The following is a 17,368-nucleotide window of genomic DNA, read 5'->3' on the forward strand; positions in this document are numbered from 1 at the left end:
GCCTCTGGAGCTCTGTCAGAGTGACTGGCATGCCTCTGGAGCTCTGTCAGAGTGACTGGCATGCCTCTGGAGCTCTGTCAGAGTGACTGGCATGCCTCTGGAGCTCTGTCAGAGTGACTGGCATGCCTCTGGAGCTCTGTCAGAGTGACTGGCATGCCTCTGGAGCTCTGTCAGAGTGACTGGCATGCCTCTGGAGCTCTGTCAGAGTGACTGGCATGCCTCTGGAGCTCTGTCAGAGTGACTGGCATGCCTCTGGAGCTCTGTCAGAGTGACTGGCATGCCTCTGGAGCTCTGTCAGAGTGACTGGCATGCTTGCAGGATTTATTTTTGCCTGATTTTAGATATTTTCCTGCTTATCACTTCCAACATTTTGGTAGGCTAATTGTTAGTCAACTTTGTCTATAATTAGATACATGCAGCTTCTCTTCTGTCATTATATGTTGCCCTAGAAGACTAAATCAACCCTTGCTCACCAGAATGTCATAGATAGATAGAATGAATGCTTCAATCTAGTTAACAATGGTAACGTTTTCTGTCATCTCTGCTTCTTTCGTGGAGCAAAGACGTTTAGGGACCGGGGAGAAAATGCAATAACAAAAACAAAAAAATTCCGTCTAAACTTTTAACCGGTTATAAGGAAATAGAAATCTGTGAAAAACCACTCGACATGTTTCTGATAATATTTCAGTTTGGCCTGGATGAATAGTATAAATTTAAAATATCAGCTTTTATGACGTTGGTGAAGAAAGCACCTCTACAGACGGTCCCTAACTGCACATTCACACTCTCTCAAGATTATGATAGAAATAAATCATATCACTCTTGTTCCCGAGTGAAAATGTTGCCTTAATTTGGTGTGTCATGATAATGCAAGGAATGCTTAATTCTGCAGGAGTTAATATTAAGGCAATGTGAGAGGTTAAAGAGGTACAGTCAGTGTCCAGATTTTAGTTTACATTTCACCCATTTGAACAGTATCCCTGCAAGTTCCCTTAGGCCTATTAGAAGTACCTGTCTTGTGACTGTCGAAATATGTATAGCGCCTCACAATCATCACGCATAACATCACTGCTATCATCTTTTTTTACCACGTCACCAAATCTTTAGCAAACATTTATTTTCAACTCTCTTTTTCTCTTACTGAATTAAACTACGACATTGTCCTTTTTTGCCTCAGTGGATCGACGTAAACTTTTTTTCCCCTGCCCATCTCCAAAAGGATTTGGCAGTTGGCTTGTAGGCAGGCTATTTGGCGTGAGTGCAGTTTAGCCTTAAAAGCCTTAGGCTTTAGTCAATGATGCCAGATAGCCCGAAAATAATGAAAAGAGAAACCTAAATGTACCCTGTAGATATACATTTCACAAAAATTATACATTAATGGTTTTTAAGGAATTGTATTCTCTTTATTAACCACGGTTGACCACTGGTGATGAGTCAACAACGCGCCTCATTAACCTCCGCTCACTTTTAGGGCGGAAAATATTTTGCAAGCGCATGGAATGTGTCCTTCTCTTGTTAAATTGCAGCTATGCCACCTAGCCTAGGCTATATTAATTTGTGTAGGTAGCGCTCAACACAGGGCTTATAGTGACGCTGCAGGGGAAAATCACCATCTTAACTAGGGCTGTTCTGGTGACCGTATTACCGCCACACCGGGAGTCATGACCGCAGTAAAAATTCCACGTGAACGCTGGGTCTCTGTAATCTGTTATGCACTCAGGACATACGTTTGTAGTACCCAACTCGCTAACGACCGTCAGGCCACTAATGGCCTGGTACTCAGGGATCTATTGTCCCTCTAACCACTCCGACATCAATGACAATTCAATCTAAAAATCACATCAAACACATGATTCAAACAGTACCGTGCTTTTAAAACTCACTTCCACTATGATTTGATCAATTTTAAAGATGGAAGTTCCAACAGCAGGTTGGAACTGAGTGTAAAACATGGTCATTGGGGATGTTGTTTCAAAGCCTAACATAATGAAATGGACAGCGCTTTCTAAGGGGGTGATTCATTCAAAACACCCATAGGAATATAAGAGTTTATCCATATGCATAGGCCTATATATGAGCCCAAACCTAGCCTACTGTATATTACGCATGGCAGAAAAACGTTTACAAATGTTTTTTTTACCTTTATTATTTTACCAGGTAAGTTGACTGAGGACACATTCTCATTTACAGCAATGACCTGGGGAATAGTTACAGGGGAGAGGAGGGGGGGGATAAATGAGCCAATTTGGAAGCTGAGGATGATTAGGTAACCATGATGGTATGAGGGCCAGATTGGGCATTTATCCAGAACACCAGGGTTAACACCCCTACTCTTATGATAAGTACCATGGGATCTTTAGTGACCACAGAGAGTCAGGACACCCGTTTAACGTCCCATCTGAAAGACGGCACCCTACACAGTGATTTTTTAAAAAGATGTCTTTGGTACATAATTGGTCTAGCTAGGCTATACACCTTTTTGAGTGTGGACTATATTATTATGTATAGTGGATGGACTTGCTACACATCACGTTTATGCTCAACATAGCCACTTCATATGATCACTCGCTCTGCAATGGACTGGCCTGTGGCCACAGCCAGCCACTTATACAAGAGTGGGTCTAATCCTGAAGGCTGGTTAGTTAAAACCACATTCCAGCCACATTCCAGCTATTCCACAAATTACCACTGGCTAAATCTATGATGTTTAAAATGCCTATTTACTCTGTTCCATCTGACTGCAAATCCACATTTTGTGATGGTGAATATTAAATGGATTTTAATGAGACATTTTTAAATGTAGATGTTGCAAAGGCGCATATCAGCGGCTTTTAATGTGTGGAAGGCTAGAGATGCTAAATGTGTTTTTATTAATTAACGGGAGACCGGGAGTCCTCTGCATGACCATAACCGGCTGAGTAAATGTCATCACCGATTCACCCCTTAATCTTAACTCAATACATCACTTTTTAATAAACAGTAAACAGTAATAAACAGTAGTCTCTGTCCTATCTTAACCTGCTGATCTGATTTTAATCTGTGTCTGCCTCTGGTTGCGAGTAACCCTACTCGGTCTCAGTATGGTTGTAAACCCTGTTTCTCTTTCTGGTCCCTTAGTACGGTTACAGCAGCACATTCCAGTGGGGTGGAGTCAGCCAGCTCCAGTGACTCTGAGAGCAGCTCGGGGTCTGAGTCAGGCAGTGAGAGCAGTGAGAGTGGGACAGAGGCCCCCCCACAGCCCCTCAGGAGTAGCAGCCCACCTGTGACAAAGGTACAATCACACAGCACACTGATTAGTCATGCACTCAGAACACTTAAGTAATGTGCTTTGATCATATATACACTGTGGGGGTCAGTGTCCTGGACTAAAGAAACTTGCTCAATGGACAATCTCAGAACTAGATTTAGGCCTCTAATCTGTGCCTGGTCCTATATGTTTCTTTACATTGATGCTATATTGTCTGTCTTGTCTGTAACCCTCAGGCAACTTGCTTTGTCCTTTAATTGATACAGTACCAGTCAAATGTTTTGTACACACCTACTCATTCAAGGGTTTTTCTTCATTTGTACTATTTTCTACATTGTAGAATAATAGAGACATCAAAACTATGAAATAACACATGGAATCGTGTAGTAACCAAAAAAGGGTTAAACAAATCAAAATATATTTGAGATTCTTCCCAAGTAGCCACCCTTTGCCTTGATGACCGCTTTGCACACTCTTGGCATTCTCTCAACCAGCTTCATGAAGTCGTCACCTGGAATGCATTTCAATCAACAGGTGTGCGTTGTTAAATTAATTATTGGAATTTCTTTCCTCAATGCGTTTGAGCCAATCAGTTGTGTTGTAACAAGGTAGGGGTGGTATACAGAAGAGAGCCCTATTTGGTAAAAGACCAAGTCCATATTATGGCAAGAACAGCTCAAATAAGCAAAGAGAAACAACAGTCAATATAGAACATTTGAAGAACTTTGAATGTTTCTTCCAGTAGAAATCTGTTGTTTGGTCTGATGAGTCTAAATTTGAGATTTTTGGACTCATCAGACCAAATGATAGATTTCTACCATTCTATTGTTCGTGTTTCTTGGCCCCAGAAAGTATCTTCTTATTACTGGTGTCCTTTAGTAGTGGTGTCTTTGCTGCAATTTGACCATGAAGGCCTGATTCACACAGTCTCCTCTGAACAGTTGATGTTGAGATGTGTCTGTTACTTGAACTCTGTGGAGCATTTATTGGGGCTGCAATTTCTGCGGCTGGAAACTCTAATGGACTTATCCTCTGCAGCAGAGGTAACTCTGGGTCTTCCTTTCCTGTGGCGGTCCTCATGAGAGCCAGTTTCATCATGGCGCTTGATGGTTTTTGCGACTGCACTTGAAGAAATACTCAAAGTTCTTCAAATGTTCCATGTTGACTGACCTTCATGTCTTAAAGTTATGATGGACTGTCTTCAGTATACCAACCTTACCTTGTCACAACACAACTGATTGGCTCAAGCGCATTAAGGAAAGAAATTCCACAAATTAACTTTTAACAAGTCACACACCTGTTAATTGAAATTATTTATTTAACACTTTTTTGGTTACTACGTGATTCCATATGTGTTATTTCATAGTTGTGATGTCTTCACTATTATTTTACAATGTAGAAAATAGTAAAAATTAAGAAATCATTGAATCAGTAGGTGTCCAAACTTTTGACTGGTACTAAAATATGTATTTATTTATTTATTTTTGTGGTAATGACTGGAGTAGCATGGTTTCCAGGTGTTTGATGCCATTCCATTCGTTCTGTTCCAGCCATTCTTATGAGCCGTCCTCCCCTCAGCAGCCTCCACTAATATATATATTTGTGTTTCTTTTCATTGATCATATATTGTCTGTCCAGACGGAGGGCCCCGTGGTAACTAACTGGCAGTTGAACAACTGGATCCGAGTGAGCCAGCAGAACCCCAGCACAGAGAGCCAGAGTGACGCTCTACTGAGCCCTCTACCCAAACAGCAGCAGAGCCATGAGGAGGAGACCATTCCTCCCAGGGACTACAAATCCCACACACCCCCACATCGCCCAGAGTTCAGTGACGGTGAAGCCAAACCTCAACGCAGTGAAGGCGCTGCCCACAACCAGCATGTCCAACACAAGTCCCCGGTCGTCTCGCACGTTGGGAACAGCAGCAGCAACCAGAGAAAGACAGTGGGGAACAAACACCCCTCCAGACCAGCCAAGGCTCCCCGCCCTGAAGACCCTCAGGCTGGGTTACAGGTGGAGAGTGTGGAGGTTGTCCCCCGTGACAAAGACTCCTCGTTCACAGACAGGCCAAAGGTCAAAACGAAAACCGGCCGCAGCAGCAAGAGCAGCGGAGCCAAAATAAACAGTAGGAAGCCTGCCAAGCGTGGCGCCTCTGAGAAGAAGACCGAACAACCAGAGTCACAGGGTGGCCCCAAGGTGACTCTGGTGCTGGACTGTAAGAGGGAGAAGTCTCCTAGTCCCAGCCCTGCCCAGGAGGTAGACCAGCCAGCCCCAGCTGTGGTGAAGACCACCAGTGTCAGGACAGAGACCCTCCCGGCCCCTCAGAAGGGCCAAAAGAAGCCCCGGCGCCACTCTCTAGACCCAGCACACAAGGCCAAGCGGGAGTCCTCAGCCAAACCTTCCAGGGTCCGCCAGGGGCCTCCACGGGCCCTGCTGGTAAAGATAGAACTGAGCCTGCTGTCCAGGGTTCCCTCCCAGGGCTCCAGGCCTTCTTCAGGGGGCCAGGAGCCAGCCATCAGGAAGGGACCCAACACGGCCCCAGAGAGGGGGGACACCAACCCTGCTGCCCCCATCCCTACCAAAGTCTGCAAGAAGAGACCGGTAGGTTGGCTTTTTATTGTTATGATGAAATGGTATTCGTGGTGTTGTTGATTGTAGTGGTTGTTGTTTTTGCTTGATGAGCTGGTTTGGGTTCAGCAGCCCTTTGTAGTAGTAGTAACCTTCTCCCACTCCTATCCAGGTGTAGGTGTATCAACAGTGCTATCGTACTCTAAAACACAATGGGGTTGTGCTTGCTATCATACCGGCAGGCATCGTATCCCGTACTACCTGTACACCTTCCTGTTACGTAACGATTACGGCAACTGCACCGTCCGCAACCGCAGGTCTCTCCAGAGGGTGGTGCGGTCAGCCCAACGCATCACCGGGGTCACACTGCCTGCCCTCCAGGACACATACACCCCCCCGGTGTCACAGGGAAGGCCTTGAAGATCATCAAGGGCCTCCGCTACACCCGAGCCACAGCCTGTTCACCCTGCTACCATCTAGAAGGCAGAGACCGTGCAGGTGCATCAAAGTTGGGACTGATAAACAGCTTCTATCTCCAGGCCATCAGACTGTTAAACAGTCACCATTAGCAGGCCTTCATCCAGTACCCTGCCCTGAACTTCACTCACTGTTACTGGCCAGCTATCACCCAGTACCTTAGTGACTAACGTATGCCAGGAAAACATTCTTCACACCATTACACTACCGCCACCTGCCTGTACTGTTGACACCAGGCAGGATGGGTCCATGGACTCATGCTGCATACATCAAATCGTGACTCTGCCATCAGCATGACGCAACAGGAACCGGGATACGTCGGACCAGGCGATGTTTTTCCACTCTTCAATTGTCCAGTGTTGGTGATGTCGTGCCCACGGAAGCTGCTTCTTCTTCTTTTCTTTATTTAGCTGATAGGAGTGGAACCCTGTGTGGTCGTCTGCTGCAAATAGCCAATCCGTGACAAGGAACGATGAGTTGTGCGTTCTGAGATGCCGTTCTGCAAACCACTGTTGTACTGCTCTGTAATTTGCCTGTTTGTGGTCCGCCTGTTAGCTTGCACAATTCTTGCCATTCTCCTTCGACCTCTCTCATCAACAAGCTTTTTTTTGCGCGTTGGAACTGCCGCTGATTGGATGTTTGTTTGTCGCACCGTCCTCTGTAAAACATAGACCACTCGTGCGTGAAAAGCCCAGGAGGCCAGCTGTTTCTGAGACACTGTAACCGACGCGCCTGGCTCTGACGATCGTAACGCGCTCAGTTGCTTAGGTCACTCGTTGTTGCACATTTTAGCGTTCAATCAAACCGTAACGGAAAGTCTCGATGTCTGCCTGCTTTATATATAGCAAGCCACGTGACTCTCACTGTCTGTAGGACTAAACCATTTTTGTAAACGATGTGGTGTACCTAATAAATATATAACTACTGCTGTACACACCTTTTCTATTCATATACTGTCGATACACACCATTTTATAATATATATTCCGAACTCTGCATAGGCTCGTTTTTGATTTAAAAAAATATTTATTTCTTTGTTGTTTGGTCATTTGTGTGTATTGTTAGATATTGCTGCACTGTTGAAGCCAGAAACATTTAGCTGCACCTACGATAATATGTGTATGCGACCGATTTTGATTACATTTAGAGAGACCAATCTAGGGCTTAGTTCCAAAATGGAGTCGAATTGTTGTGTACAGAATCTGGTTTGTTTTCTTTGGCTCTCTGCTGTTGAGGTGTACAGGGCAGCCTTGCCTCCTTCACAAGGCTCTTATCTAGGCTGTGCGTCATTGCCCATCTGAGGGCTGCCAACCTGTACGGTTGACTAACGTGTTAAAGTGGTAGTACTATGGAGCATGATGTCTACTTGAGGCTGTTTTGCTTTCAGACAATATAAATAATAATGGTCATTTCTCCATAGATGCTTGGTTTGCCCTTTTTATAACTGGAAGAAGAGCAAGCCTGTCTCTAATACGTTTTGTTTCTCAGGCTGAGAAGGATGTGAAAACCGTGCCAAGGAAGAAGCCAAAGCTGCAGAAAGATCTGAAACCCTCCTCAGGTCCTGGTTCCCGCAAGTCTGAGTGAGTAATGCTACTCCTGCTCTCTCTCTCCTCCTCCTACTAGCTAGTGAGTAACACTACACCTGCTCTCTATCTCCTCCTCCTCCTAGCTAGTGAGTAACACTACACCTGCTCTCTCTCCTCCTCCTAGCTAGTGAGTAACACTACGCCTGCTCTCTCTCTTCTCCTCCTAGCTAGTGAGTAACGCTACGCCTGCTCTCTCTCCTCCTAGCTAGTGAGTAACGCTACACCTGCTCTCTCTCCTCCTAGCTAGTGAGTAACGCTACACCTGCTCTCTCTCTCCTCCTCCTAGCTAGTGAGTAACGCTACACCTGCTCTCTCTCTCTCTCCTCGTCCTAGCTAGTGAGTAACGCTAAACCTGCTCGCTCGCTCTCCTCCTAGCTAGTGAGTAACACTACGCCTGCTCTCTCTCTTCTCCTCCTAGCTAGTGAGTAACGCTACGCCTGCTCTCTCTCCTCCTAGCTAGTGAGTAACGCTACACCTGCTCTCTCTCCTCCTAGCTAGTGAGTAACGCTACACCTGCTCTCTCTCTCCTCCTCCTAGCTAGTGAGTAACGCTACACCTGCTCTCTCTCTCTCTCATCGTCCTAGCTAGTGAGTAACGCTAAACCTGCTCGCTCGCTCTCCTCCTAGCTAGTGAGTAACACTACACCTGCTCTCTCTCTCTCTCCTCGTCCTAGCTAGTGAGTAACGCTACACCTGCTCTCTCTCTCTCTCCTCGTCCTAGCTAGTGAGTAACGCTAAACCTGCTCGCTCGCTCTCCTCCTAGCTAGTGAGTAACGCTACACCTGCTCTCTCTCTCTCTCCTCGTCCTAGCTAGTGAGTAACGCTACACCTGCTCTCTCTCTCTCTCCTCGTCCTAGCTAGTGAGTAACGCTAAACCTGCTCGCTCGCTCTCCTCCTAGCTAGTGAGTAACGCTACACCTGCTCTCTCTCCTCCTAGCTAGTGAGTAACGCTACACCTGCTCTCTCTCTTCTCCTCCTAGCTAGTGAGTAACGCTACACCTGCTCTCTCTCTTCTCCTCCTAGCTAGTGAGTAACGCTACACCTGCTCTCTCTCTCCTCCTCCTAGCTAGTGAGTAACACTACACCTGCTCTCTCTCCTCCTAGCTAGTGAGTAACGCTACACCTGCTCTCTCTCCTCCTCCTCCTAGCTAGTGAGTAACACTACACCTGCTCTCTCTCCTCCTAGCTAGTGAGTAACGCTACACCTGCTCTCTCTCCTCCTAGCTAGTGAGTAACGCTACACCTGCTCTCTCTCTCTCTCCTCGTCCTAGCTAGTGAGTAACGCTAAACCTGCTCGCTCTCTCTCCTCGTCCTAGCTAGTGAGTAACGCTACACCTGCTCTCTCTCTTCTCCTCCTAGCTAGTGAGTAACACTACACCTGCTCTCTCTCTCCTCCTCCTAGCTAGTGAGTAACACTACACCTGCTCTCTCTCCTCCTAGCTAGTGAGTAACGCTACACCTGCTCTCTCTCCTCCTCCTCCTAGCTAGTGAGTAACACTACACCTGCTCTCTCTCCTCCTAGCTAGTGAGTAACGCTACACCTGCTCGCTCGCTCTCCTCCTAGCTAGTGAGTAACACTACACCTGCTCTCTCTCTTCTCCTAGCTAGTGAGTAACACTACACCTGCTCTCTCTCTCCTCCTCCTAGCTAGTGAGTAACACTACACCTGCTCTCTCTCCTCCTAGCTAGTGAGTAACGCTACACCTGCTCTCTCTCCTCCTCCTCCTAGCTAGTGAGTAACACTACACCTGCTCGCTCGCTCTCCTCCTCCTAGCTAGTGAGTAACACTACACCTGCTCTGTCTCTCTCTCCCCTCCTAGCTAGTGAGTAACGCTAAACCTGCTCGCTCGCTCTCCTCCTAGCTAGTGAGTAACGCTACACCTGCTCTGTCTCTCTCTCCCCTCCTAGTTAGTGTCTTCATATCTATGCAGCGGATCCATCCACCCATAGCTTCTCTGCCCCAAACTACTTCTGGTATATCATTCTTCTTGTTTACCTTTTTAACATTACAAAGATATTGGAGATGCATCAAAGAAAAGGTTTGGTGATTTCCAAGCACCTTAATTACCTCTCATTTGGCCATATGCAACCCTAGAGACTGGTCTGGGTGTCAGACTTGGAAAGCCCCCCCCCCCCCCCAGTAGAGATCAACAACATTCCTACTCCCCTCATTCTACTCTCCCCTCTGTAACATGCTGTCTGGCCCGCTTTCTCACAGGACTGAGAGGAAGCGGTCTAAGGGGCCTCCTGTCCCTCTGCTGCAGCCCACCACCACTCAGGACCCTGGGAAAGGGCAGGGGGGCCACAAACGGCACGCGGTGGATGCCCCAGAGCCTAGCACAGCATCTGCAACCCACCGCAGGGACAGGGAGGCCTCCACACCTGTCAAGCACAAGAAGAGCGCTGGACAACGACGCACTGAGCATGCCAAGGTAGTATATTTCACTCCATTTTTATTGTATACATTAACGCATGTGTGTCAGATGTTTTTAATGTTATACAAAGGAAAGAAGCTCAGTATTTATGTTGCATTAATTGGTTGTATGAAGCAAATGAGAATCAGATGTTGATATGAAGGCTGTTCTAATACTGTCTCGTCTGTGGTTCTGGCAGAAAGCCCCCAAGAGCAGCGTTGCCTTCTCCGTGCCTTCCCAGCCCACCGGGGCTGCCCTGTCCTCCAGACCCCTGCTCCAGTTTGAAGACAGGTAAACGTTCCTCCCTGTTTGTCATTGTTGTTTGAGTGGCCATTTCTCCATCGCTCTAAGGGGTGTTGTTGTGTCTGATCAGTAACTCTGTTCCTGCCACCCACAGGCAGCAGCCAGTGGAGTATCATATGAAGGAAGCCAAAACACTCAAGCACAAGGCAGATGCCACGGTAACTGTCCCCTCTTTCTCTCTCAATTCTCCATATCTCTTTCACCTTCTCATAAAGAGACGAGCTCAGTGGAATCGGTGTCCCAATTTAAATCAAGGTCTGTGTGTTTTAATCCAGCCGGATAAGGTGGGCAAAGCTTTCAACTACCTAGATGCTGCCATGTCCTTCGTGGAGAGCGGCATCGCTATGGAAACCGATCCCCAGACCCCGAAGTCGGCATATACGATGTTCGCCGAAACCTTGGATCTGATCAGGTGAGCAACCTGAAAACAAATATGTTCTAGATAGGGCTTCTTAGCTGTAGGGAGTAGTCTATGCACTGAGACATAGAAACAGAAAAATGGAATGAAATTATGATCAAAGTCCCCTTCTGACTGCTGACGTAACACAATTTGGATGTGTGATCTGGGACAGGATGTGAAACTTTCCTTTGCTTTACTGTGTTTGCTGTGCTTTGGCTAGTTGTGTTGTTTTTTTTTTATATATACCACGTCTGCCGGTCTTCACAGGTTCATACTGAAACTAAAGGGCTCTGTGAACCCCTCGGGCCCTGCTACAGACAAGGACTTTACAGTTTTATGGTAAATAGATAACCACAACTATGTTTAATGTTTACCCTGCAACACCACAGTTTACCATATTTATGTTAAATGTAACCTAAATGTAAAGTAGTGGCACATTGGATCCATTTTTTACCTCAGAAGTCATTTAAATGAAATGTTCCTTGGAGAGGATTATGAGAATGTAACCTTGTTATTTTCTGTCTGGCAGTATGAGGGGCCTGTCCCTTCTACAGATGGCCATGTTTCGCTACAAACGAGAAGCAGCACTTAAGTATTCAAGGACCCTCACAGATCATTTCAAGGTAGGCTTCTAGGATTACGTGTTTGTCGTTTTGTTTCTTAGTCTACACACATGTTCTGAGGATTCGACCAGGGGAGTTCTGAGCAATCGACCAGGGGAGTTCTGAGCAATCGACCAGGGGGGTTCTGAGCAATCGACCAGGGGGGTTCTGAGCAATCGACCAGGGGGGTTCTGAGCAATCGACCAGGGGGGTTCTGAGCAATCGACCAGGGGGGTTCTGAGCAATCGACCAGGGGGGTTCTGAGCAATCGACCAGGGGGGTTCTGAGCAATCGACCAGGGGGGTTCTGAGCAATCGACCAGGGGGGTTCTGAGCAATCGACCAGGGGGGTTCTGAGCAATCGACCAGGGGGGTTCTGAGCAATCGACCAGGGGGGTTCTGAGCAATCGACCAGGGGGGTTCTGAGCAATCGACCAGGGGGGTTCTGAGCAATCGACCAGGGGGGTTCTGAGCAATCGACCAGGGGGGTTCTGAGCAATCGACCAGGGGGGTTCTGAGCAATCGACCAGGGGGGTTCTGAGCAATCGACCAGGGGGGTTCTGAGCAATCGACCAGGGGGGTTCTGAGGAAGCGACCAGGGGGGTTCTGAGGAAGCGACCAGGGGGGTTCTGAGGAAGCGACCAGGGGGGTTCTGAGGAAGCGACCAGGGGGGTTCTGAGGAAGCGACCAGGGGGGTTCTGAGGAAGCGACCAGGGGGGTTCTGAAGTCACAGACGAGCCAGAAGTTTCACTGGATGTATAAATCTGAATCATCCGGTTGGCATTTCCACTCACCCCCAAATATTATGACGAGAGGAAGTGGATGAAGATGGAGCGAGATGGATTTTGGCCGTCATTCTGCACATTTTCTCATTTAATTTAAACATTTGATCCTCATACAGTTTTCTGTTTCCAAAGCTAGAATCTGTTTTATGAAGAGTAGACTACATCTTTTGTTTTCTTTACTGTTTGCCCAAGTTTCCAAAAATGTCATTGTTTAGGAGTGGAAAATTGAATATAGTTATTGCACACACGCATTTCAGAGTAGGTGTTCGCTAATGGAAATATGCAAATACATGCTAGAACGTGACAATAAAATCTCGTTAGCTCATGCTTGGCACTGCCCACCTCCTTGTTTGTTCTGCCCAATATGATTAATTTGCTCCCATTGGAAACGACAGGCTGTGGTCCATCTTGGCTTAGTAAATAAAGGTTAAATATAATAAAATATTTGTGTTAGTTATAAAGAATATCATTGTTGAAGTGCATTTTTTTTGGTCCAGGTCTAGATCAATGACTGTAAATATGAATGGACAAAGCCACCGATTTTTGAAGCCAAATGAAGTTGGTTAAGATGGCGTCTCGTGGAGAAGACAACATGCCGTTTGAGCTACTCCAGGAAGTGATGTTGCAGGCTAGCTCAGTGCTGCCTCCTCTCAATGAGTAACTCGAAGTTGAAGCTCGACCGGGGTTCTGCAATTAGCAACTAAATGTTCCTTAGAACTTCTTCTTTGTGCGATTTTCAAATAATTGGTTCAAGGACATACATCTGGTTGATTTTAGAAGCAATTATTGGTACCATGATTTGTCTTCTACACATTTTGTTTATTTACATGAAGATTGACCAAGAAGATTGGGATTTTTCCATTCACTATCATGGGGGTCCTGTTTTCTGCAAACAATGACTGCAGTACTGTGGTCGGTCTTAAACTTCCATGGTTTCAATGAGAGGGGGCAGTCATTCTCCCCTGGTTTAAATCTATACTGAACACAATTATTAACGCAACTTGTGTAAGGTGTTGGGCCCATCTTCGCTGTTGGAAGTAGGAGCGCTAAGTAGTTGAATTTATTTATATTGACTGATTTCCTTAAATACATTTTTTTAACCTTTTTTATTTAACTGGGGAAGTCAGTAAAGAACAAATTCTTATTTACAATGACGGCCTACCCCGGCCAAACCTGGATGACGCTGGGCCAATTGTGTGCCACCCTGTGGGACTCCCAATCACGGACGGATGTGATACAGCCTGGATTCGAACCAGGGACTGTAGTGACGCCTCTTGCACTGAGATGCAGTGCCTTAGACCGCTGTAACTCAGTAAAATTGTTGCATGTTGCGTTTTATATTTTTGTTCAGTATATGATTCTGGGGAAAGTGATCTTTGGAGCACCTATGTTTTTATTTATTTATTTAAACGTTTGAAATATAAAAAAATAAGACATTGTCTCACATCCTCCTTTTCAGAGTTCCTTAAAGTCTGCAGCCCAGGCTCCTTCACCGTGTATCTCAAAGTAAGTCTTTCACCTAATGTACAATATGTCTTCTCTCCAGCCTGTCTCCTTTTAGACATGTACAATTTCTCTCATACACAATCAATCAATAGCACTTTGACAACGTTTGATATGAAAAAGGCTTTATAAGTAATGATTGATTGACAGTGAAATATACAGCCCAGTGAACCCACATAATACCTATATAGACTGTTGTAGATCTGTTTGTATATATTATGGATCCCCATTAGTTCCTGCCAAGGCAGCAGCTACTCTTCCTGGGGTTTATTATGGATCCCCATTAGTTCCTGCCAAGGCAGCAGCTACTCTTCCTGGGGTTTATTATGGATCCCCATTAGTTCCTGCCAAGGCAGCAGCTACTCTTCCTGGGGTTTATTATGGATCCCCATTAGTTCCTGCCAAGGCAGCAGCTACTCTTCCTGGGGTTTATTATGGATCCCCATTAGTTCCTGCCAAGGCAGCAGCTACTCTTCCTGTGGTTTATTATGGATCCCCATTAGTTCCTGTCAAGGCCATACAACACTCCTTCCGTGGCCTCCAACTGCTCTTAAACGCTAGTAAAACCAAATGCATGCTTTTCAACCGTTCGCTGCCTGCACCCACACGCCCGACTAGCATCACCACCCTGGACGGTTCCGACCTAGAATATGTGGACATCTATAAGTACCTAGGTGTCTGGCTAGACTGCAAACTCTCCTTCCAGACTGATATCAAACATCTCCAATCCAAAATCAAATCTAGAGTCGGCTTTCTATTCCGGAACAAAGCCTCCTTCACTCACGCCGCCAAACTTACCCTAGTAAAACTGACTATCCTACCGATCCTCGACTTCGGCGTTGTCATCTACAAAATAGCTTCCAATACTCTACTCAGCAAACTGGATGCAGTTTATCACAGTGCCATCCGTTTTGTTACTAAAGCACCTTATACGACCCACCACTGCGACCTGTATGCCCTAGTCGGCTGGCCCTCGCTACATGTTCGTCGTCAGACCCACTGGCTCCAGGTCATCTACAAGGCTATGCTAGGTAAAGTGCCGCCTTATCTCAGTTCACTGGTCACGATGGCTACACCCACCCGTAGCACGCGCTCCAGCAGGTGTATCTCACTGATCATCCCTAAAGCCAAAACCTAATTTGGACGCCTTTCCTTCCAGTTCTCTGCTGCCTGCGACTGGAACGAATTGCAAAAATCTCTGAAGTTGGAGACTTTTATCTCCCTCAACAACTTTAAAAATCTGCTATCTGAGCAGCTAACCGATCGCTGCAGCTGTACATAGTCCATCTGTAAACTACCCACCCAATTTACCTACCTCACCCCCATACTGCTTTTATTTATTTACTTTTCTGCTCTTTTGCACACCAGTATCTCTTCTTGCACATGATCATCTGATGATTTATAACTCCAGTGTTAATCTGCTAAATTGTAATTATTCGATTTATTGCCTACCTCATGCCTTTTGCACACATTGTATATAGATTCTCTTTTTTCTACCATGTTATTGACTTGTTTATTGTTTACTCCATGTGTAACTCTGTTGTCTGTTCACACTGCTATGCTTTATCTTGGCCAGGTCGCAGTTGCAAATGAGAACTTGTTCTCAACTAGCCTACCTGGTTAAATAAAGGTGAAATAAAAAATAAAATAAAAAAAGGCAGCAGCTACTCTTCCTGGGGTTTATTATGGATCCCCATTAGTTCCTGCCAAGGCAGCAGCTACTCTTCCTGGGGTTTATTATGGATCCCCATTAGTTCCTGCCAAGGCAGCAGCTATAGTACTCTTCCTGGGGTTTATTATGGATCCCCATTAGTTCCTGCCAAGGCAGCAGCTACTCTTCCTGGGGTTTATTATGGATCCCCATTTTAATTCCTGTCAAGGCAGCAGCTACTCTTCCTGGGGTTTATTATGGATCCCCATTTTAATTCCTGTCAAGGCAGCAGCTACTCTTCCTGGGGTTTATTATGGATCCCCATTAATTCCTGCCAAGGCAGCAGCTACTCTTCCTGGGGTTTATTATGGATCCCCATTAGTTCCTGCCAAGGCAGCAGCTACTCTTCCTGGGGTTTATTATGGATCCCCATTAGTTCCTGCCAAGGCAGCAGCTACTCTTCCTGGGGTTTATTATGGGTCCCCATTAGTTCCTGCCAAGGCAGCAGCTACTCTTCCTGGGGTTTATTATGGATCCCCATTTTAGTTCCTGTCAAGGCAGCAGCTACTCTTCCTGGGGTTTATTGTGGATCTCTTATTAGTTTCTGCCAATGCAGCAGCTACTCTTTCTGGGGTCCAGCAAACTTAAGGCAGTTTATACCATTTAAAAAAATCTTACAATACTTTCACAGCACACTGTGTGCCCTCAGGCCCCTACTCCACTACTACCACATATATACAGTGTGTGTGTGTATGTTTGTGTTGCTTCACAGTCCCTGTTGTTCCATAAGGTGTATTTTATCTATTTAAAAGAATCTGATTTTACTGCTTGCATCAGTTACTTGATGTGGAATAGAGTTCCATGTAGTCTTGGCTCTATGTAGTACTGTGTGCATCCCATAGTCTGTTCTGAACTTGGGGACTGTGAAGAGACCTCTTGTGGCATGTCTTGTGGGGTATGCATGGGTGTCCGAGCTGTGTGCCGGTAGTTTAGACAGACCGCTCGGTGCATTCATAAATACAAGTAGTGATGAAGTCAATCTCTCCTCCATTTTGAGCCAGGAGAGATTGATATGCATTCTATTAATATTAGATCTCTGTACATCCAAGGGCCAGCCATGCTGCCCTGTTCTGAGCCAATTGCAATTTTCCTAAGTCCCTTTTTGTGGGACCTAACCACACGACTGAACAGTAGTCCAGGTGTGACAAAACTAGGGCCTGTAGGACCAGCCTTGTTGATAGTGTGGTTAAGAAGGTGGAGCAGTGTTTTATTATGAACAAACCTCTCCCCATCTTAGCTACTGTTGTATCAGTATGTTTTGACCATGACAGTTTACAATCCAAGCAGTTTAGTCACCTGAACTTGCTCAATTTCCACATTTATTTCTTAGACAATTTAGTTGAGTTTTAGGGTTTAGTGAATGATTTGTCCCTCAGTCTCATGCCCTGGCTTGCTCTCTCTTCCCCAGAAGCACGGGTACCCCATCCCCCATGTCTCCCATGCCATCTCCTGCCAGCACAGCCAGTTCTGGGCCGGGCTCCAACCACAGCAGCGGGGCGGGGGCAGGTACCGTCAGCACCGTGGCCATTCCACAGGTCATCCAGCAGGTGGCGTCTTCCTACGTCAACATCACGGCACTCTTCCTGAGTGCTCACGACATCTGGGAGCAGGCTGACGAGCTGGCCCACAAAGGCAGTGGTGAGGAGGAGCAAGGGATGGTGGAAGGGAGGGTTAAAGTCACAGGGATATTATTACACAGGAATGGGTTCTTTATACCTGTAGTTCTTCATGTCACCACTAGAGGTCAGGATCACCGTGGGGAAAAGATACTGGGG

The 17,368-nt window shown here is 46.2% G+C and overlaps 1 protein-coding gene across 4 annotated transcripts in view; it reads left to right on the forward strand.

Moving 5' to 3' along the window:
- The window catches only part of LOC129812767 (AF4/FMR2 family member 1-like), a 67,386-nt gene that overhangs the window by 46,283 nt on the left and 3,735 nt on the right, over nucleotides 1-17,368 (forward strand). For 2 of the 4 annotated variants that reach the window (XM_055864622.1, XM_055864639.1), the window contains exons 8-18: nucleotides 3,118-3,271; nucleotides 4,886-5,848; nucleotides 7,780-7,871; nucleotides 10,095-10,308; nucleotides 10,490-10,581; nucleotides 10,688-10,751; nucleotides 10,869-11,005; nucleotides 11,261-11,332; nucleotides 11,523-11,616; nucleotides 13,839-13,885; nucleotides 17,002-17,231. In XM_055864622.1, the coding sequence (XP_055720597.1) occupies nucleotides 3,118-3,271; nucleotides 4,886-5,848; nucleotides 7,780-7,871; nucleotides 10,095-10,308; nucleotides 10,490-10,581; nucleotides 10,688-10,751; nucleotides 10,869-11,005; nucleotides 11,261-11,332; nucleotides 11,523-11,616; nucleotides 13,839-13,885; nucleotides 17,002-17,231 (2,159 nt within the window). The other 2 variants (XM_055864630.1, XM_055864648.1) reach the window with 2 other exon arrangements.

The sequence above is a fragment of the Salvelinus fontinalis genome, chromosome 2, assembly GCF_029448725.1.
Source record: "Salvelinus fontinalis isolate EN_2023a chromosome 2, ASM2944872v1, whole genome shotgun sequence".
In the NCBI taxonomy this organism is placed as follows: Eukaryota; Metazoa; Chordata; class Actinopteri; order Salmoniformes; family Salmonidae; genus Salvelinus; species Salvelinus fontinalis.